Genomic DNA, 22,353 nt, shown 5'->3' on the forward strand with positions numbered 1-22,353 from the left:
CATCAACAGAAAGCTTCCTAGACAACATTACAAATGAGGCTTCATTGCTCAAATGGAGGAAATGGGGAAAGGATTAAGTTCCCATGTTAAGCAGTATCTAACCCTCTATGGTCTCCTTGAATCCCCACCAGCTTCAGATTTACTGATATGTTGCAGCTGACACTTCATTTTTAGCTCTGTGGAGTATTCCAAACAGATCATATTGCTTTTATTACAGTATTAAATGATTCAGCCATGAAAAGTTTTATAAGTGACTTATGTAATCTTTTTGTTTATTGTTAAGTCTTGTAAGGAGTCTTTGTTCAATTGATTTTTTAAAAGTCACTGGGCAGTTATTTGGGTAATGTTTCCTTTTCCATGTTACCATCTGTTTTCCATCAAGATATAATTAATCTCACACTGTTTTTCATTTGGCAACTGAATATGTCTCAAATGTGTTGCAACAGTTTTAATTCTTGCCAATAAACTAGGATGTTTATGGCTTGGCTGAGTTGAACTTCAGTTGTTAGGGGGGTAATTGATTCAGTACGGACAGAATGTTCCAGTTTATGACCAGAGATTTCCTGGTACACATATTGTCTGATGGGAAAAGATTTTTTAAATAGTTTAACAGTTTAACTAAAATATTTAAAGGAACCATACTACATTACTACATTCTGTCATCCATTTATGTTTCATTAACAGTAGTAGTCAGGTTGTCTATAATATGCTGTTACCCAAACTTCTGATTAATTACTCTTTCTTGTTCCAAATCATGGCCAACTCTATCAATAAAATATATCAGGTAAACCTTCCCTTGACATAGACTCATGAGTTCGTACAGACCAAAGTCAAAACACAGCTTAAGATATTTAAGAAAAACTTTATTTGTGACTTATTAACAAAACACATTACCAGATTGATTAAATCATAAGAATCACTATTATCACCTTAACAATGATAAGCAGGTGTACAAAAAAAGTTATTAACAGATCTGCACTGTCACAGTCGACCGGCATGTGCCACTCACCGCCACACCCAGCGACTGACGAACATTCACTATACACAAGCAGAGAATACATCAACTTTAATTTTTTTTCAACCATTTTATGTATTTAAATTTTTTTTCTTACTTTTCTGCTCTTTTTTTCTCTACTAGGCAAGGAATAGATATGGAGGGTGAGTAAATGATTTCACAATAGTGTTTGTTTGATCATCATTTCAAAGCTTAACACAAGTTTAAGGACTGATTTTCTTATCTATGAAAATCATAAGGGTAAAAACAAACAAAAAAAGGCATTTCATAGCATAACACAATAGCATTATGTATATCTAGAAGATTAAATTCATTTTCAACAGGATAAAAAATGTGATTCTTTTAGGTTTTTCAACAAATTACTGTTTGCAATTGCTTATATGTATGTATTTATGTGTGGATGAGTGTGGGTCAATGTGTGTGTGTTTGTATCGCCTTTGAGAATGTGTATCAGAGGTATATGTATTCCAATACGCATTTCCCAGTGGAAAAACATATCTATGTATATATAGTATCTATATAGTATCTGTTTCCTTTGCTTATAACATGCAAACAGCCACTTGGTGATCTGACAGCACAGAAGTACACCTGAAGGACAGGGCAGAGGGGAAGGAAATGTGTGCATGGGAGGAATTGAGCATGATAGCAGCACCTATATACCCCTACTGTGACTGGTAATATGATGGTCTAACAAAGGAACACTGAGGTGCGATTTTATGACACTTTCCGTTCCATCATCTACTGCTTGTGGTACACTTTCTCTACCATGCTTGACCAGGGTTTCACAATATCAGGACCAAAGACTTGCAAAAGTTTCCTCTTCATGGCACATCCCAGCAGCATTATTCCAGACATTTGTGTGCAGTAATTAAGCAAAAAAAAGCATAATTTTATGATCTTGCCAGCTGTGATTGTTGACTTTGACCTTTGCTTGCTTGCTGGTATCATCTTCAATTGCACCACCATCTTTTATGTCATTGCACTCTCACTGGTGCACCATAAACAATGTTAGTAATGTGTTTCACCTCCATTAACTCATAAGAGGGTTTCCCCCCTTCCAAGTCATGTCACCGACATCTTTCCACTGCTGCTGAACTGCACTACACTTATGCTCAAAGTGGTTTTAGTCAGCCTGGGTTAATCAGCTGTCACTAACGGCCGACACAGAAATACCTCGGCTCGTGCAAAATGGGAATGACTCGCCTGATAGTTTCTTCTTCTTCTTCTACGCTGAAGCTACACAATACACGACAATGACTGCTACTTTCTGACTCTTCTTTTACCCTTCCATCTTGCCTCATTACATCCTGTACAGCATAATCTCAGTTTCTGCTAACCTGTCACATGTCCTTACAATACAATGCGTATAACTATGCGAGAGATGACAGAGCTTCCAACAATGAGCAATCAGAAGAGACACGCCGGCTGAAGCGCCTAAGTTCAGTTGAAGTTTAACCTAACAAATGATGTGTGTGAGTGTGTGTGTGTTTGTAGTGTATGTGCGTGTCTCTACTGTATGTGTGTATTCTGTGTGTAAATATGCAAATACACAAATGTTACTGTGTTACAACTGCACAGTTCATTGAAGGAAAGTGACTTTAAAGATGTCTTCCAACCATGTTGATTTGAAGAAACAGGAGTAGAGGGGGGGAACAGGCAGCGGGCAAGCAAATCCTACAAGCACTGAAGCAGTCGAGGCAGTGGTGCAGGGCTTGAAGAACAACTACTTAACATTCAAAGACAGAAGTAGAGGGATCAGGCTTGAACAGAAATGAAGCAACAAGCAACGTTCCTGCTTTACAGCCATATAATACACTCCCATATTAAGGATGGCATTGGCCTTCAGTCTTAGAGTTTCCAGAAGGGGGGTGTGTATACTATTTTAGTATATTTTTATAGTTTGTGTGTTTGTATGCCTGTATGTAAGAGAGAAAGAGAGAGTGTGTGTGTGTGTTTGCTTGTGTGTATGCATGTGTAAGCGGCAGAGAGAGTCAGTGTTTTTGTACAATAATGTGTGTGTCAGACTGGGTGTGCTGATACACAGCGGGATTAAGACCCCGGTGACCTGTGCCATATTCCAAGAAAAGAGGCAAGGTCAGGGGTCGGTTGCATCAGCTGCACGTAGGTTCCCTTGTTACATCCAAAATAGCCACTAATCCCGATTCACGCATTGCTAAAATACAAGCGGCAGCACCACAAAAATCTTAAGTAACAACTAAATAGTTAAGCAAGCAATAAAGCAGGTGCAAATGATACGAAGTCACACAATTGCACTCACTAACAGTAAAGCAGGATTTTTTTTCTTTTTTTTTGCGCATAGCTTATTTTTTCTTTAGTAATTCCATGCCATTTTAAAACTTAAAGGACTATCTTAGTGATTTCCACCCATTTTCTACTAATTATGTATACTTAACATTATTGCCAACCATTTTCCAATGGAGTTGTATATTTTTCAGGTAGAATCTGGTTCTTATTCCTTTACAATATGAATATGAACATGCTGAGACTTGCTTGACATTTGTAATCCATCATGTCTATGTTGAGTAATGTTATTGTGATAATGCAGTGCAGTTTTCAAATGAATCTCCACTTGAGCTATATTATCATGTGATGAAAATGTAACTTAAATAACAATGAAAGCAGACGTGTTCACTTCTGGATTTCTTAAACAATGATGGCCTGGGATCTACAATTCCCAAAACACAATTGTGTCCTCTGGAAAATGGTAAGCAGTGTCGTATACATGACTTGTCCTTTAAGAGTCAATCCAATCGTATCAATAACCAATCATAATTTATATGCCAATCTAGTCAACTACAAATCCATGTGGTTTGTACCCATTAGCAAGATAATTCCATTACTGACTGGCTACTCATCTTAAATCTGAATGTTATAACTAGCTACAGTCATAGAATTTCCCCCTTACTTAACATGGTACAATCGAATTCAGTAACTTTCTAATTGCAAATGAACTAGCAGTTATGAAGCCACTACTTTATACCCTAACCTGGGAACAAACTTGCGCATAGTTGGTGCAACCCAGTCCAGGTCCTCAGCCTCGACAATGTGCTATGTTACAATGAAACAGAGCTCTTCATACGCTTGTGGTCCAGCTTGTCTCAGCCACCTCATTCTCTTAAAGGCGCTAATCTCATGATATATATACTGTATGTTGTTACTTTTTCATTTTTCTTTTTTTTTTATACAAAAGACCACATTTTCTGAATTTCTACAAGGCCTCCATAATATTGAAGACAAAAGCCTCTGTTTCATTTTCTTTAGTTTGGCTTCCACTTCACCTCCAACTAGGTGAGCCAAAAGGAAAGGGGGCTGCATAAAGACTGAGATGCCAACACAGGCAGCCTCAGCTGACAATGGTCAGATACATATAGTACACCTTTACAGGTGTTTTTGTTTTCATTATACAAACTAGGGGGGCAGTAAATCACAGAAAGGCAAATCCAATCCAATAAAATCCTTTCTGTTTTAATTTGGTCCAACCTTTAGATGAAGTACATTTGTTTACCATAAACTTTAGACTTTTATAGGCCAAAGTTATTGGCCAAATGAGCCAAGAAAGAGAGAGTAACATGTGTTTAGCAAGTTCGCATGGTGTAGGGAGCCAGGCTTGGTCTAGTGAGGGTTTGGCCACTGTACAGTGTCTATGCAAATATGGTGCAAGGAGGCTCCCTCGGTTCTACAATATGCATTTGGCTTTTTTTTCTGGCTCTGTAATTGGGATGGTAGTTTGTTGGTAGCTCTGTTTTGAAGTCACCCTTTCTCCTCTATTCTTCCCCATCATCCTTTCCTTTCTCCTTCTTGTCCTTCTTGTCCTTCTTCTTCTTTTTTTTCTTCTTGGCCTCCTCCTTCTTGCCAAAGCTTATGAAGTCACCTTTGTCATCCACAGGGCCTGCATCATGGCGGATAGAAATAATGGCTGGGGATCCGGGGATGATGAAGGCTTCAGGAGGAATCTCACCGGGCTTCAGGGGCTGAGGAGGGCCGTAACTTTGTCCGGCACCATATCTGAAGTGCCAGCTGTTGCTGTTGACTCCAGCACCCACCGGGGGTGATAGCTCTCCACCACCCTCTCCATCTATACAGGTATGACAAAAAAAATAAATAAAATAGAATGTCTTATTTTGACTTTAAGATGTTCATAAATTTGAGTTAGGAATAATCAAAATCAAGCAACAACAAGCAGAGCAACAGCCTAATAATAGAGCAATAGCCACGGGGAGTGGATATTTTCAGGACAGCAATTCAGCTGAGACCACAGGAGGGAACACTAGTGGGGACTAACCTTTAAACCACAGGGATGTTTAACTTGGCAATGTGACTTGTATTTGTATTTGGATGATGCCAGCAATATAATCCTACTCTCATTAAGAGGCCAGAGACAGGGATTCAACTGTTAGTGGGCACAAGCATGGACAGAGAGAGGAAGCCAGATAGCAAGAAAAAAAAATGTCAGAGGAAGGGATCTATATATAGAAATATTAATATGTAAAGTGAAAATAAGACATAGTTATTAAGGTCAAAAGGTTAAAGATGCCAGAATGAAAAGGAAAGAGTAGATGAGATGAGCTGAAGAGAGAGAGAGTGAAACAGAGAGAGTGTGAGAGACAGAGAGAGAGAGAGTGAGAGACAGACAGGGAGAGAGAGAGCGAGAGAGCGAGAGAGAGAGAGAGTGGCAATAAGAAAGATGGGGGTGGGCGGGTTTTGCAGACACAGTGCTCTCAGGCCCACACCAGTTCCCTCTGCGCTGACCTACTTTCAGGCTGGATTTTATTTAGTTCAAACACAGGCCCTTGCAAAAAGATTCTGTCTGATTTTTTCTTTGTACGCTATTTATGACATAGCTGGAGTGCTCATCCACACTGTCCCGTTGGGAAGTGCAATATTTTGAAAATATGCATGATGTCCGTACACACAGTGTCCCACTGAGCTTGTGCAATGAGTTCATCAAGTATAAAAATAAATTGGACTATAATAAGAGGAGCTGTAATAGACACTATAACACTGGTCAGTATATAGTTCTGCATTATTACCCTGTTTAACCACAAAGAGCATACATAGAGCATTGGACACCTTTCACAGGGAGACAATATATGTTATTGAGCCATGACCCACTGAAAATTGATAATATATTAATTCATGCAAACATGATGGTGCAAATAATTGATTTTTTAATAAAGCAAAAGAAGTCAGATACTGTAACATGGAGTAACATACTGTAGCAACAACATACCATTGTGACGGGAACATAGGAACACAGACACACATAAATAATTTGTTTTCTACTTGAAAAAATAGAAGTATTCATTTTTAACTATATTAAATAATTAGCATGTGCTGGACCAAGATAATAAATGAAGCATTTAAAATCTGAAGAATCATGGTTTGACTACCGAGAATAATACAGATTTAGATTAGCTTAAGCTTTGTACAATTTTATGTCATTTTACACAATTTTTACATACATTTTTTTAAAAGAGACAACTGCAGCTAATTGACCTACAGGATGTAATTTAGCTTGTTTAATGAGTGTCAGAGGATATCATCTTATCTTACCATTAGAAGAGTTAGCTCTGTAATACTGCAATTGCTCATCTGTGTTTGAGGATTATGACATCTGATGGCATGGTCTGTCTGTCTGTATTTAATCTGGGTGTTAAACCTAGGGAAGAGGCTCTGGTATTTGAAATAAGTCCCATTCAATTGCTATCAATGGTTAGGGAAGGAAAATTGCCTTTTTTTCATGTGGAGGAGGACAAACGTGCTTAAAATAAACTGAAAAGACAGCCGGTGGGTTAAGGGAGATGTGCAAATACTGTGTGGCAGAATGGATAGGCACATTGAGCCAGTAATACAGCACATTGCATTATTGTACACAAAGTACCTCCATTTTATATAACTGACATGCTATTTCCTGTTACTTGAAGCTACTATTTAGGAAGGTGATTTGATGCCCAGTCATAGGAGTGAGAAAATACTTTGTATACAGTAGATATTGTTGATAGACAACTAGAGTTCCAAAAAGAAAATGTAATTTCTTACATTTTAGGTTTCATTTTTACAGGTTAATGTATTAAACTCTGTAATGCTATGAAAACATAGCATTAACTATGACCCAGGGCCAGCACTGCATACTAACGCTACAGAATAGCTACCCATGAACTCAGCTGATGTCATAGTGATATGACACACTATGGTTGGCTGAATATCACTATCAAGCTATCCAAACAAGACTAAAAGTGTAACGTTCTTCATGCTGCCTAGAGGGTACAATGTTCAATCCACCTCACATATGAATATGTTGGATGGAATCTGATTTGGTTATTCATAGATCTATACCACTGGTGAGTCTAAATTCTTTAGGTTTAACCTAAAGGAGAGGTCATGCACCCGTTCAAATTAAAAAAATTAAAAAAAAAAACTTTTCCCTTTTGGAGCATGGACATGTTTAGGTTATGATATACACTATATTCTGTATTAAGTTTAGAGTTTGGAGAGGAAAGGACGACAAGTATACAAAATGGAAATGGTTCGTCTTCTGGGGACCACAATAATAATAATAATACATTTTATTTATAAGCACCTTTCAAGTCGCCCAAGGTCACTTTATAAATCCTGATAAGACTGTTAATACTTAATAAAAGATAAGAGGAAGAACAACAACAACAATGAAATATGTATGCAGATAAAAGAATACAATCATACGTTCACCATGAATGTGCTCAATAAATGTCATTTCTATTTGCTTTAACATTGTGATAAAGCCTGGTGGAGGTCCTAGAGGAAAGGTCATTGGTTCATTAGAAACATTAGGATTCACCATTTTTGGCACGTGAATATTTACTTTAGATTTTATAGATGTAGATCAGATACGTGTGTGGATACAATGTCTTCAAATATAGGTTTAACTACAGGGGTTCTTGGGTCAGTGATCTAATGGTTTTGAGCAGACCATTGTAGTTAGGTTACTTTACTTAGAACAATTCACCATGGTAAAATAAAGAAAATGTGTTTAAAACAGTCCCTTACTCTATTCTTTATCAAAAGCTTTCTAAAAGTAAGTAGTGTGTACGATTATTGAACTGGTAGTAACACTGCAAACTGCACTATACTGTAATTACTGTGTCCCTGCAGCGAGGAAAATAGTACACTGTCACAGCAGTACAGTTGGCTGTTTTGGCTTATGTACACCTGATGGGGCTAGGGCAGCTCATATCCCTATGCATGACCAACTGAGCTAAAATGTCAAGTGGTTGTGTAACACTAATCAAATGAATATTGTCTCTGTGTCTTGGGACATCCCAGGGCTTTCTTCACTGGCTGTGACAAATCCAAACCCCTGACATTGTTAATTAGAATCCTGGCCCAGGTATTAATCAGAGATATTACGGTGTGTGTGTGTGTGTGAAAAATTAATTCCTTACGAGCAGGTCATGTCACCGCTTGGAGAAGTCGGTGCAACTAAGAAGAGCTTTGCTTCCTTAGTGCGACTGTTGTCTGCTGTGCGAATGTTGTCTAACATGGAGAATTATTTGTAACCCTGCCATTGCTTCATATTAACCTATATTTCACAGCAAGTGTTCGTCTAAAATGGATTATGTGTGCAACTGCTAGTAAGCAGGTCAGTATAGCTCCTTGTGAGGAGGTTGCCATGACACCTGATGTAGTTATGTGGGTGTTGGAAGCCTTAAATTGTAACCTGGTGTCCTACATTTAAAATAGGCTGTTATTTCCTGTCTTGTCCAAGATTCTATCTAAAATGAATCCCTCTGGTGGTTTGTAGCACATGCATAAATCTGACAGTTGTGTAGTACTTGCGTTAATATATGCGGCACATCAGATGTATTCCGCATCGAAGTAAACCATCCTTTTCTACATTATTTCCTCTCATTTAACAAGAACCCTCTTATTCTTCTTAATACCTGTCCTTGCCGAGTCCCCTTCCCTTGTCTGCTCCCTACTCCTTCCTTTTTTCTGTCGCTAAATCTTCCATTCAGAGATATGACTGGTTGCCATGGAAACTGCCTTCGCCCACTCCCTGCTGATGGAGGGTGCGGCTGCTGCAGCAATCTCTCAGTTAGACAGTGTTGCCAGGCAACAGGTCACATGGCGTTCCCTAGCAACAACACTACTGCAGGAACCTGCCAATCCTCTTAACCTTTCTCTTTCTCCATCCCCCCACACCTCGGTTTTTTTTTATTCTCTCCATCCCCCTGTACGTCTCCTCTGCTCTTCCTCTCCAAAATTGCTTTTAATGTTACTGGATCTCTCTTTTTTGCATGGCACTCTCTTTTTTTTTACTGATAATAGCTTCTTCTTTGCCCTCTGGCATCAGACAAATGTCTCCTCATCTGTGCCATGGGTCACTTACATAAATGCAGTTTTTGAGGGTGCCGCATTTAGATGCATCACAGCATACCAGACAACTTCATCATTATAACAATTCGCTGGAAACATGAAAATGTGTCACAAAAAAGGCTCCACCTCTTGATGCACAGTAAAGAGGATCAACCTGCAATCCAGTACATGGCTGTGCCTCAGCACTCAGCCACTCCTAACAAATGATTTCCTAATGCAACAATGCACTCCTGATAAATCTGCAGTTCGCTGTGTGCTCTTAAAGACAATATTTGTGTATTTGCATGACCAGAGAGGCAGCTTTCCATCTCCCCTAAAAGATGACACATTTCTCTGCAGCAAACTGGCACAAAGATACTGGGAACCGGTACAGCTTGTGTCTAGTGATAGACAGTAAGACATATTCTGTAACTGACTCACTGAGTGATGGACTGTGATGATACCCTCCACCCTCAAGTCTCTACCTATGTTCTAATTCTTGCTGCTAGACAGAAAATCAATGAATGGAAGCATTGCTGAAGGAAGGAGGGAACAGTGTACAATGTTCCAACGCTGCCTAAAAGCCTAAAAAGTCAACCAACAAAAGCTGCAAACGATGTTTCTGTGCTTTTCTATATCATACTTCAAAATTTTGTTCACACAGTCATTAGTTCTGAGCCAGTGTTTCTGTAAATAATAAAGCACGGGTCATCATTGAGGCCAGCTGTATTTACACTTGTCGTGGTACAACACATTTTCAGTGTTTCCACCCACTCAGGAAAAATCATTTCTTATTAAAAACAGTTGCCTTTCTTGATCTATGGGTCTCCATGCAGCTGGCTGCATTTATGGGAGGATATAGCTGTTTATCTGTGGTTCTGCATGAAGGCCTTCAGGCTTTTGGCTTCTCAGATAAGCTCTGTATGAACATTATACTGGAATTCAAGATTATGAAGATATTCAAGGGACAATTCTGTCAAATCCCCAGTTTTGCCATATTATCTAAACCAAGGTAAAGAAGAAAGATGAATTAAACTTAATATACTAAGGAGAATTTAATGCAATGGATGACTGTAATAGCCATTTAGGTGTGTTGAGAATTGTTTTTCAGTCATTTTTATGCACCTCCATGATTATCACAACATTCATGTTGTTTGTCCTATTGCCCTGTTGCAATAGTTTCCAACCTTTTTGGCTTGTGACCCCTTAAAACAAAGCGAAGACTACAAGAGACCCTTCGTCAGACATTGCATTGTCAACCAGTTAAAAGACAGAGGACTTATTTTGTTTTATTTGAATAACTTTTCGAGGCTTCAAGAGATAAAATAAGTAATTCACAATAAATAATGCCAACGCCCAGGTTGGGAACCACTGCCCTATTGGATTGTTTTAGGAATATTTCCCTTGTTATTTGTAAATACTTTAAGTGTTACCATTACCAGTATAAATGAAAGCCAAATCCATGATTCAGGTTGTAAAAAGAAAAGCAGAATTTCAATTTACCACATTACTTGGTTTTAAACCCCAGGTGCCTTTACCCCTACACTGCCCATGTGCCCAAACTTTATTGAGTACCATAATTGGATGAATACAGTTTAGTTCATTAAGCTCAAAATTAACAGTCTATGAAAATTTTACATTAAATGTCACTTTGCATTTATCCTGTAACACTGATGTTGTCTGCCTGCTAGAACCCAATTGGAGTAAATTTATTCAGTGGCTCTAACATTTGTTTGGTCCTGCTTGTTTTTTTTTTTAACTTACTATGCTGCATTAAACAGGTGTGTATACAATATAACTGATTTATCAAAAATATTACAGATAGCAGCTTCAACAAATAGCTTGAGGCTGTAGCCCATTTTATATAAACCGAATTAGATTGGATTTACAAGTAAAAGGGGAAAAATCAGTTGACTTCTACTTATATCACTTTTCTGTCAGAAGTTGACACTCAAGGTGCTTTTTCAGCGAAGATCCTGAATGCTAGACTTCCACTCACCGGCAGCGCTGGACACAGTGGGCCAGTTCTGGACCAACATCCCCTGGGCCCCCTGCATCACAGAGGACTCCTCCATGTGGACTGAACTGAAAGGCAGAACACATTCAACAAAGTCAGTGAGACACATCTAAAATATTTACTAATTGTTCAATTGAAATTTAACCTCTAGATATTCATCATTTCTTCCTTAAAGATTCTTTCAAATACAGTGTAATGCAAAAAACTGCAGTATTAATCACTTTTTCAAGCCTTGAGAGCAATACTTGCTAGTTGTCTGGGGTGAACATTTTGTGACTACTGTCACACATTTGTTGTGTTGAAGTTGTCCCTAGCAACCTCTTTCCACTTTTTTATTTTAAAAAAGAAGATATTCCCACCATTGATGTAAAATTGTAGGCCTCTTTCACAGGTGTAAAAGCACAAGTGTAACTAATAACAGTGACAATGGCTCTGTTCTATTCAAGTCTCCCAACAAGTCACGACAGTGTGAGCCAACATGCCGAATACCAGGACCCTGAAAACAAAGCAACTAAATGGAATTCAGCAATAATTAAATGTTTTCTGTTTGGCAAATCATTCCAACATGGTTAACTACATTTTAAAAAAGAAGATGCCTACTGAATTAACCCTTTCCACAGATATTTTAACATGTCATACCAGGAAAAGGAGTAATTAATAATGTGAATCATGGCTGCACTCTATTCACATGTGCAGGTTTTAAGTGTATTGTATTAACTGGGACATGTAAATGGAAGAGAGCCATTGGTAATGTTATTAGTAACACCTGTGCTTTTCCTGCTACGGCAAGTCAATAGGTCTGTTGTCTTCATCTGGTGTCACATGTGTAAACTGACTACTGGTTTTATGAATTAATTCAAAACCAGTTGTTTTCTGGTTGCTGAGGACCAGAAATGTGAACTACTGAACCATACACTATGATATGACATATGAGTAATAGCAGTAGATGTAGTCATCATCTCAGCTGATATAAGCAAGTGTCTGTCAAGTGAGTTTATCCTTATTACTTTATCACTGGTGGTGGTGGCCAACTTTGAATGCGAGTGTTGAGGGAGACTTCTGAGTTTTCCAAACTTGTTTCATTTTTCTGTTACATGCTTTAGTGTATTACATGCTTTAGTGTGGTTTACCATGTAACGCCACACTTGCCTTTTCACTGCATCCTTACTATCGGGGGTTACCATCCCAATTGCCATGTTAGCAGTCCACAGCCTAAATGAAACCATCACTGTTTCACTCTGTCACCATCACTGGGAAGTGATTGGGTCAACATATTGTACGTGGCTCTGTAGATACACGTAGGGAGGAGGTGCCACCTGAGTTTCACTACAGTAACTTCAGTATCTTCAGTGTGTGCCCGTAATTTTGCAGCTCCAGTGCCGCATAGGACTTGCAAATGTTTTGAATTCATTCCTGTTCCTCCTATCATCCAGGCCTTTAAGTCCATCAGTATCTACATTTGGACATTATTTTCACTGGATTGGTTTTAAATATTGCAGTGAGGATAAGAAAAAAAGAAGTAATAAAGATGAGCAACATTTGTTTCTGTGCCATTGCTGTTTTATGGAAACTCGGTTTGTGCTGTGTCCATATCATGGGTTTTGATTACAGTAGCTCACAGCATGGCATGTGCAGGCCAAGTATCCATCCTAATGGAAATCCACTATTAGTTTAGCACCTTTTGGATGTTGTATCTGTTGTGAACAGTCAAGCCAAAAGCAACATATATACAATTAATTGTAGTTCTTTTGTTGTTTTTTCATTTTCAACATACTTTGGTTGACATTTATTTACATACTCAATTGGGATACATAACATATTTAATGCCATTAATGGCATGCTGTAAGTACTTCAGATGATCTTGTTATGTAGTTATATTTAAATGTATGGTAATTATGTGTATAAAAAGTAGGACACCCCTACCACACCCAACGTGTGAGAAAAATAAATAAAAATTCACACTAGAAGTATAATATAGACTCTGAGGATGACACAAAGGTGGAGCTCTTGGGGCTTTAGATGTTTTTGTGCTTTTCTGGGCTCTTTTTTTTAAATTCTTCTTAGCTGGTGGGAAATCAACACACTGAGAGATGGCAGAGACAGTTCATTATAATTTCACTGTTACGGTTCACTGTCACCTTCTGTTGACCCTCACTTGAAAAAGGTCAATTAAAAAAACAATTGGTGGGGAGAAAAGCTTCCATGTTGCATATTTGAGAGCTTCATTTTAAATGAAAAAGAAATGTATTTATGTTTTAATTATGTTATATATGCCTGGCAGTATAGCATGTTTTTTATGACTGTAATGTCCAAATGAGTAAACAAACTACACATTTTCATTTCAAAATAATACAAGCTGCCAAATAAACTCTGGATTTTTATATCTTAATATGTTGACTTTGGGTTTTAAAAATATGTTATACTGAATACTGAATTCAGTGGAAAATGGGAAAATAGATGCAAGTTGCTTGAATCAGAGCTGTCACAATATCACAGTCACAATATTCTCAGAACATACCAGTTTAAAACCTAAGCTGAGATTTTTCCCCCTATACATTCATAATGAATAGAGCATACTGTACAGGAGGACCTATCCTGACTGGGCCCTCTGCAATGCAGCACATCTAGCATCTATCTCAAACTGCAACACACTTGTTATGTTGAATAGGGATTTGTCATGAATACAAAATGGCCATGTATGTTCTGAGCAGTGTAAGTTTCAAGTTTTTACATAAGCAAAGGTGTTGATTTAATGGGTGAGAATATGATAGGACTGGTGTTTTCTACACTGACTGGGTACACCAGGAATGTGGGTCAGTAATGTTGGTGCTACATGCTGTGTGAAGTCAGGGACATTACAGCACGCCTCTGCTGGGGTTAATTGTTAATGTGAGCATCTCTGTCTCTACTGTGTGAGTGTATGAGCCATTGTGGAGATGGCAGCGGCAAATTGCAGTGATGATTTATGTTAATCCATGTCATGTTACAGTGACTTGATGACATGATGCACATTATATTACCCTCCACACCACAGAAATTAACACTAATATCCAATTAAATCAAACTTAGCGCAGAAGACTGCACAAACGAGCAGTAAGCATTGTTAGCATGAAATCATGAAAATTCAGTACAGAGGATAGGCATGTGGAAGAAAAACTCATTAGCCCCTGAAGTTCCAGCTGTCCTCTTATCAAATTAGCAGAGCATTTCATTAAATACGCTAATGCAATTTTTGTAAGCTGATCATTACAAAACTTCAGTGACAGATGTAGATGCAAAAAAACCCCAAAACTACTATTTTATCACAACTGTTTTGGATCCTTTTTCAGTACTGCAACATGTAGACCGGAACACATTTACAAATATTTCTAACAGCCTAATCAAATACTGTTTTAATGTAATATTTAGTATATTGTGTGACAGCATATGTATTGAATCTATCTTTGGATTTATATGTATTTGACAAATCTATAATTGGGATTTGGTTAAGCAAATTGCATGCAACAACATCCAGTGATCTCCATTCATCTCCGGACAAAAAGATATAAATACATACAGAAACACACACAGGTGTGCATGCAGGGCAGTTGTACGTGTGCATCAGATAATCTGAGAAAGGTCATAGTCAGCTCATTTGTCCTTCATGCTTCCTGCTTAAAGACTTCAACTGGGGGAAGCGACACTCAGAATGTAGATGACCTATATAGTATTACACTGCAGAGGAGGAGTGCCATGCATCCACTGATGGGAGCTGCACATGGCTTTTCCCAAAGGAAGAATATGGGGTTGAGGGTCAAACAGATGCCAAGAGGCCACTAGCGGTCATTTCTGACAATGGCCGATACTGATCTGCAGTATTATGTTGCAGGATTTGGGAACAATCTTTTTTTCAATAGAGGTCATTTTGAGGTGCACATATCTGTGGAAAGTCTAATGTGTCAATAAATATGTTACTTAGCCATACCATACATTGTAGTTTGTGGTAAAGAGCAACATGAAGGGTCACTGTAGTGGTAGCACAGACTAGGTATAGACATGGTGATTATGATGAATAAAGGTACGTTTTTTTCTAGATGATCAAAAGTTGCACAAGAGTTAAAGATGGAAAGTGCTTACCTCTGCACCCCTGCCCTCAAAGATGCAGAATATCGCCAGTCAGCATTCGGGGCTTTTGGCTGAGCGAGCAAGAGGTAGAGAGAGAGGAGAGGTGAAAAAAGATGAGAGAGAGAGAAGGGAAAGATGGAGAGACAGAGAACGAGAGAGAGAGAGAGAAGGGGGGGAGAGAGCAGAGAGTTTAGTTTGATCTCATACAGTGCAGAGCCTGGCTGGGCCATGGTCTCATCAATTAATCATGATACACATCCCAGCTCTGGATTTGATAGGAGCACTGCAGTCGTTGTCCACATTGCAAGCACACACACACATGCATACATATTGATATCCACAGACGCTCCAGCACACACACACACACACACACACACACACACACACACACACACACACAAGGACTTTAAAAAGGGCAGTGACTGACTCAAAGCCATATTGATGAGTTTTTGGACAGTCTCTCACTCCATTACTCTATAAATGTGAGAGCCAGGAGAGTTATGCCCATTCCCTGAGTGCCGGGGTGTTTTTATAGACCCATGTATGCGTGTTTGTGTGTAGCCGGAGTAAATCTGTCTGCTTCTCGTGAACCTGAGCTGAGTGCTTGAAACTCCCAGCAGCCCTCTGGTAAATTATTGCCTTTAAAAACCAATAAGCAAGAGCCATCATCACCAGAGCAACCATATCCTATACCTCTGGTACGTATTAGCCTAGTGTGAAGGATGTGCTCCCTCAAGGCAATCATCTTATACAAATATGGCAGAAGAAACCAGACACTATATGGAAATGCAACATAGGGTGTAGCTTTGTAAATGTGTAGAATTTTGTATAGGACAAACCATGATTAACATTCTACAAATTGCCACTGCATAGTCTTTTTTTCAGCCAGACAAAGGCAGATCTATTTTTAGCTAAATGTATTTTAAATTACCCTGCTATAATGTTAATAGTGTTGAGTGAGTTATAGTTTTTGGACTGGAGCTATTCAACATGTCAAGGCTGCTCAGACTTCCATTCATTTACCTTTGATGATAGCCAAATTTTGCTGATGATTATGCCTCAAAGTTCAAAGAAGCATATGAATCTCATAGGGGAAAAGTAATATTTTTAATGAGCTAATCTTTCATGGCCATTAATTATGCCTGACCCTCTCATAATTATTTTCCTCATGAGTAGGTACTGCACACATGCGCCGCATAAAATAATAGTGAGCATTTTTATTACGGATAATGCTAAAATCTGTTAGCATCAAGTGGGCTGCAGCCTTGGACCTCGAGAGCACTGAATAAGAAGAGCTGTGTTTAAGATACAAACCTGCTCAGACAGTAGCAAGTGTCCCAGATAAAGATGGCACATTATGTTCTTCAGTTCAATTCAGAGGGGAGTATTTTCTGCTGGTACACCCAGCCTCTTGGACTAAATCTAATTTGCAGGGCTGAGGAACAGAGGCTGGAGGTTAATTTGATTGCCGCTGCTACACTTGTCTTGGTTAGAGATTTCCTCAATGTATAACTAATGTACCAGTGATAAGTTCTTTAAAGATTCATTCAGAGGCAAACTCCCGCCCTTTGGAACTTTTGCTTTAAAAATCTGGCATTAAAATTATATTATTCCAATATTTGAACCATCAGTCTGTCCATCCTCTCAGTCATAAAAGCAGATTACCATGTCTACCATGAAATATGGGCTAAAATCAAACTAAATTTATGACTTCTAGACATAAAGATATCAGCATTTCAGGACTACACACATGGTGTATGTATGCCTAAGGGAAAGCAGACATGCCAGACTTCTTGATGGGGATCATGCAAATTAAACAGCAAGTATATTTTTTATATATATTCTGATATTTTTCATATTCTTTATTTCTGTTTGATGTGTGAGAAATTAAAGCATTATTAATAAAGACACATTATGTTCTCTCAGGTAAACGCATTCACTGTCCTCACTCATCTAGAATAGTTGTAAAGGTTCAGAAAATTGTATGTAAATTGAAGTGTAGAGCAGCCTTTAAGACCAGGAAAATAAGCTTTGTCATGATACAATCTCAAACTATACCTAGTCTCATCACAGCATCATTACTACTTGTAGGTAAATCCATGCATATGTCACCTATAGTCAGAGGCACATAAGCAAACCAAGGATATCTGATTCAAGTCCTCCCAACTAGTCTCGTGTTGGTTTTGATCAAGCCAATTAACCCCAACTGCTCCAGTCTAACTGTTCAGTGTTACTCACTACAAGACTACATGACCTGTTCTTAGTGTAGATGTGATGACAACCTCAAACTGAGACACAAATCTCTGAATCATCAGAAATAACACAGGGCTGTTGAAAAGCATCAAGACTGACACTAATGCAGTGTGAGTGCTGAGCTGGGCTGGGCTGAGTGACTGCACAGTACAAGTGGGAACTGAACAAAGAGAATGAGGCATGCACGGATTCAATTCATTACAGGAGGAGATCAAAGTTGACAGACAGTAATGTTATCACACTAAGAAAATGAAATAACACACAATAGTGTTATGACATAACACTATAATAAGGTTATGACAGCGATAAATAGTATTAACCTTAGCAAAATGTCATGTTGGGTATGTACTTAAAAGTATCTAATATTGTTTGCAACCAAATAAAATTTCATTAAAAGCCACTAATATGTAAACACCATGATTCATGACCTTCCAGTTATGCAGACAAAGGTAAACATAAAAAATTAATGACACACCTCTGGGCACAGTTGCAGCGAGGCATCAGGCATACTCAGTCTGCGTACAAATCCACTTCCACTTGTGAAGAAGCGGTCAGCACCGCTGCCCCAAGTGCCACTGATGGGACGTCCTGTGTTGTAGAACATGAAAGTGTCACTGCCAGAGGTGGCTGTCAGGCAGGTCTTGTAGCAGTAAGTCTTTGTTAGGGAGCCATTCCCACGCACTTCTATGTAGTGAGGCTCCACTTTAAGGTCTCTCCGGAGCACCACATTGTTATTAGGTTGTGCTCCAGCTCCAGCATTGGCTGCCCCACCAGCACTTACACTACTGCTCCCACCATCTGGAGGGGGCTTCTGTGACACACAGCATGGGGAGCAAGACCCAGGCTGGGTGCAGTAGGCATGACAGCGGACGATGGCCAGCACCACCACAGTGACCAGGAAAACAAAGGTGGTGGCACTCAAAGCCACAATCAAGTAGAGGGTCACGTTGGAGAAAAGCAGGGTACTGTGAGGTCGGATGATCCTCTTGGGGTCAGGGGCCACTTTGGGTGGCACCTCCATGACAGCCACGTTGATGGTGGCTGTGGAGGAGAGAGCAGGCTGTCCATGGTCCTTCACCAAGACAGTTAGAGCAAAGGAGGTGGAGTTGTCCTCCAGAATCCTCCGAGTGGTCCTGATCTCACCTGTGTGTTCGTGCACCTTGAATAGGTCCAGGTCAGTGGCTGTTTCCAGCATGTACACCAGCCAGGCATTTGGACCAGCGTCTGCATCATATGCCACCACTTTGGTCACCAAGGCACCAGGCTCTGCATTCTTTTGTACCGTCTCCAAGGAGCGCGTGCCGTTACCCGGAGGGTTTACTATCAGTGGTGCATGGTCATTCTGATCCATTATGTAGATGTAGACAGTGGCGACGCGGCTGAGAGGAGGAATGCCCCCATCTTGGGCTTTGACCTGGAAGTGAAACTCTCTCAGTGACTCATAGTCAAAGGCTCGCAGGGCATAAGCCTCCCCTGTATCGGCCTTCACAGACACATAGGAGGTGACAGGGATGCCATGGTTGTTGTCATTGAGCACTGTGTAGGTGATGCGTGCGTTCTCTTTGATGTCTGCGTCTTGAGCTTTCACAGTGCACAGAGAGGCCCCGGGGGCATTGTTCTCAGTCACATAGACGGTATATGAAGTCTGTTCAAATCGTGGTGGGTTGTCATTAACATCAGCCACATCCACCTTTATGGTCTTCTGGGAGGAAAGGGGAGGGTTTCCTCCATCTGTGGCACTCAGCGTGACATTGTAGGCATCGGTGGTCTCACGGTCCAGGAAGGCTGAGGTAACCAGAGTGTAGTAATTTCTGAATGATTTGATCTTGAAAGGAAGGCCTGCTGGTATCTCCAAGCTCACCTGCTTGTTAGCGCCAGAGTCCCGATCAGTAACACTAATGAGGGCCACGACTGTGTCTGCACGGGCATCTTCCCTCACAGGGCTAGACAAGGATGACAGCACTATCTGAGGGACATTGTCATTCACATCCACCACCTCTACCACAACCTTACAGTGTGCTGCCACAGCCCCGGGGCCCTTGTCCATTGCTTGGATGTACATCTCATAGGAGTTGGTTTCTTCATAGTCAACATTGTTCCTCACTCTTATTTCTCCTGTGTTAGTGTCCATGCTGAACATCTGCCTCACTCTCTCTGGAGTGTAGCTGCTGAAAGAGTAATAAACCTCTCCATTTGTGCCCTCATCTAGATCAGTTGCATTCAATTTAATTACCAGGGTGTCTTTGGGCGAATTTTCCAACAGCTTCACCTTGTACACTGAGCTGTCGAACAAGGGAACATTATCATTTGAGTCCAAGACTCTCACATTGATTTTGGCCGTGCCTGTTTTCTCTGGCGTCCCACCATCAACAGCACTTAGAACTAATTGGTGGTAAGGCGTCTGTTCACGATCAAGGGGCTTTTTGAGCACAAGCTCGATGTGCTTTGTATTTAAGGAGGGCTTGTTAGATACCAGCGCGAAATGGTCGTTTGTGCTGAGCTGATACATACGAACTGAATTGGACCCAATGTCTGGGTCCTGAGCGTTTTCAATTGGGTAACGAGACCCTGGTAAAGCGGATTCTGTGATTTCCAATTGATACTCGTCTCTGGGAAACTGCGGCGCATTATCATTGGCATCCACAATCTCCACCTCGACATGGTGCACCTCAGTGGGGTTTTCGACCAGCACCTCCAGATTAATGAGGCAGGTGTTGGATAAATCACACAGTGCCTCCCTGTCGATCCTTTCATTGACAAGTAATTTCCCATTTTTGGGGTTGACAATCACATAGCGTTTACCGCTGTTGGATGTTACCTTAATTTTTCGGGTGGCGAGCTTTCGAATATCCAGCCCCAAGTCATGCGCCAGATCACCGACCAGTGCCCCATTTTCTAGTTCTTCCGTAATAGAATATCGCAACTGTCCAAACGAAAGGCCACAAAATAATGAAAATATCACAAAATAAAAAGGCACATTATTCCCTATCCGGTTGCATATCCCCGCCACAGCCATTGCAAGCTCATAGGATCCGCAGACGGATTAAACGCAGCCTTCCGCCTTTTTAGCTTGCAGTATCTTGCATCCCAGCACCTCATTAAGGTGGGCTAATTGGTCTCCGGGTAAATGAAACAGAAGCGGCTCATCCATCGTGTTACCCGGCGGAGGTGAATCCTCTCCAGCGCACCCATATTTCCTTTGTCCGTGATGCGCTTTTTTTTGTCTCCAGTGCGCGCTGCTGACGGGTGTGTTTCCCTGCCGCTGGAGCTGTGAGATCCGTCAAGACAGTCAAAATGTTCCCTAATAATAACGGAAAGCAAACGTCTTTCTTTCAATGTAAAGTGTCACCAATGTGTCACCACAACTGTTTTCCCCACTAAGTTCCATTGAAGATGCGGAGAAAATGTTCAAGTGGCCCATAAGAAGGCCCTCTATTTTTTTAGTATGTGCTGAAATGAAGGAGTTAGAGTCACAGCTTATCTGGATTTTAATAATTCCAAACTCATACGTTTCTTCATGTTTTTCACTGCTGTTGACATTATAAGCAATATGAGTAAAACCTTGCATTCTAAATATTTACTTTAGGTTTGTTTATATGGGTATGAACCATGTAGCATGGATGTCCTCCCTGTGTTTGTTTTATTTAAAAGTTTGCAGCACGGTATGCGTGTCCATTAAAATAGGATTTATTTTGAAAATAATAACCGGAAGTAATGCAATTGATTGTAGCTGGCTTGCCCTTGGAAGGACCGTATCCCACCCTAGCGCGCACTCAGACTCCAGCTCTCATCTCCACTGTGGCGCAGCTCCCCTCCTCCCTCCCCACCCATTTCTCTCCTCACATCCCTCCTTTGCGATGTCGGTGTAGGGTCTGGCAGCTAATGAACGACCAACACGTTAAAGCACCTCTAGTATAAAGAATGGCGACCACAGTTAACGGCCATATCATTATTTTTATATTCAGTGACACCAGTCGCTCATTCTATAAGTATATACTGCTGCGCAGCACATGACTGAAACATTTATGGCAAAATTATTGAAATGGAAAATATAAACCGAAGATGTGGTTTAAACATTTAATTTATTGGTATTTATTTGTTTGCACTGTTGCTGATACAGGCATGCCCAAGCATAATCTGCAGAATATTAAAAAAAACAACAAAAAAACATCTCCCCTTAAATGTAAGATAAAGGAAAACGTGGTCACAAACACAGACACATGTGGAGACTGGCTTATGTTTGTCCTCCATTGTCTGAACTGGAGGATGGTTAATTTGCCGGTAGCGATTCTGCGGCGCAGCCTACCGCATGGCGAGCATTTGGGCAAGGCGCAGCGGAGAGAAAGCATTGCACTGACAATCACAACCTTCCCTCCACATGGATCACTGTCAGTGGTAGACCCCAGACTGTCAGGTCACATAATCGTATTTGAGATGCCCGTGCTAGACCCCATAAAGCACAAGTCTCATTTTCTCACTATAACCTATATCCCGAAGAGATACATGATATAGAGATATATATGGGCACGGAAACAAGACGGCGGATCATGTGCATAAAATAAATAAATACAGAAGCTTTATTAGTCGAATACCAGGAAGGAAGAGGATT

General features: G+C 40.1%; 1 protein-coding gene across 1 annotated transcript; it reads right to left on the minus strand.

The window, feature by feature from the left end:
* Positions 1 to 842: 842 nt before the first annotated feature.
* On the minus strand, positions 843 to 21,011 carry LOC137195357 (protocadherin alpha-C2-like). The gene is made up of 4 exons (XM_067607628.1): positions 18,220 to 21,011; positions 15,504 to 15,562; positions 11,370 to 11,455; positions 843 to 5,111 (listed from the first exon to the last, which is right to left on the minus strand). Exons 1-4 carry the CDS (start codon positions 20,758 to 20,760, stop codon positions 4,801 to 4,803), a joined length of 2,997 nt encoding a protein of 998 aa, XP_067463729.1. The 5' UTR covers positions 20,761 to 21,011; the 3' UTR covers positions 843 to 4,800.
* Positions 21,012 to 22,353: the final 1,342 nt, after the last annotated feature.

The sequence above is a fragment of the Thunnus thynnus genome, chromosome 13, assembly GCF_963924715.1.
Source record: "Thunnus thynnus chromosome 13, fThuThy2.1, whole genome shotgun sequence".
NCBI classification, from domain to species: Eukaryota; Metazoa; Chordata; class Actinopteri; order Scombriformes; family Scombridae; genus Thunnus; species Thunnus thynnus.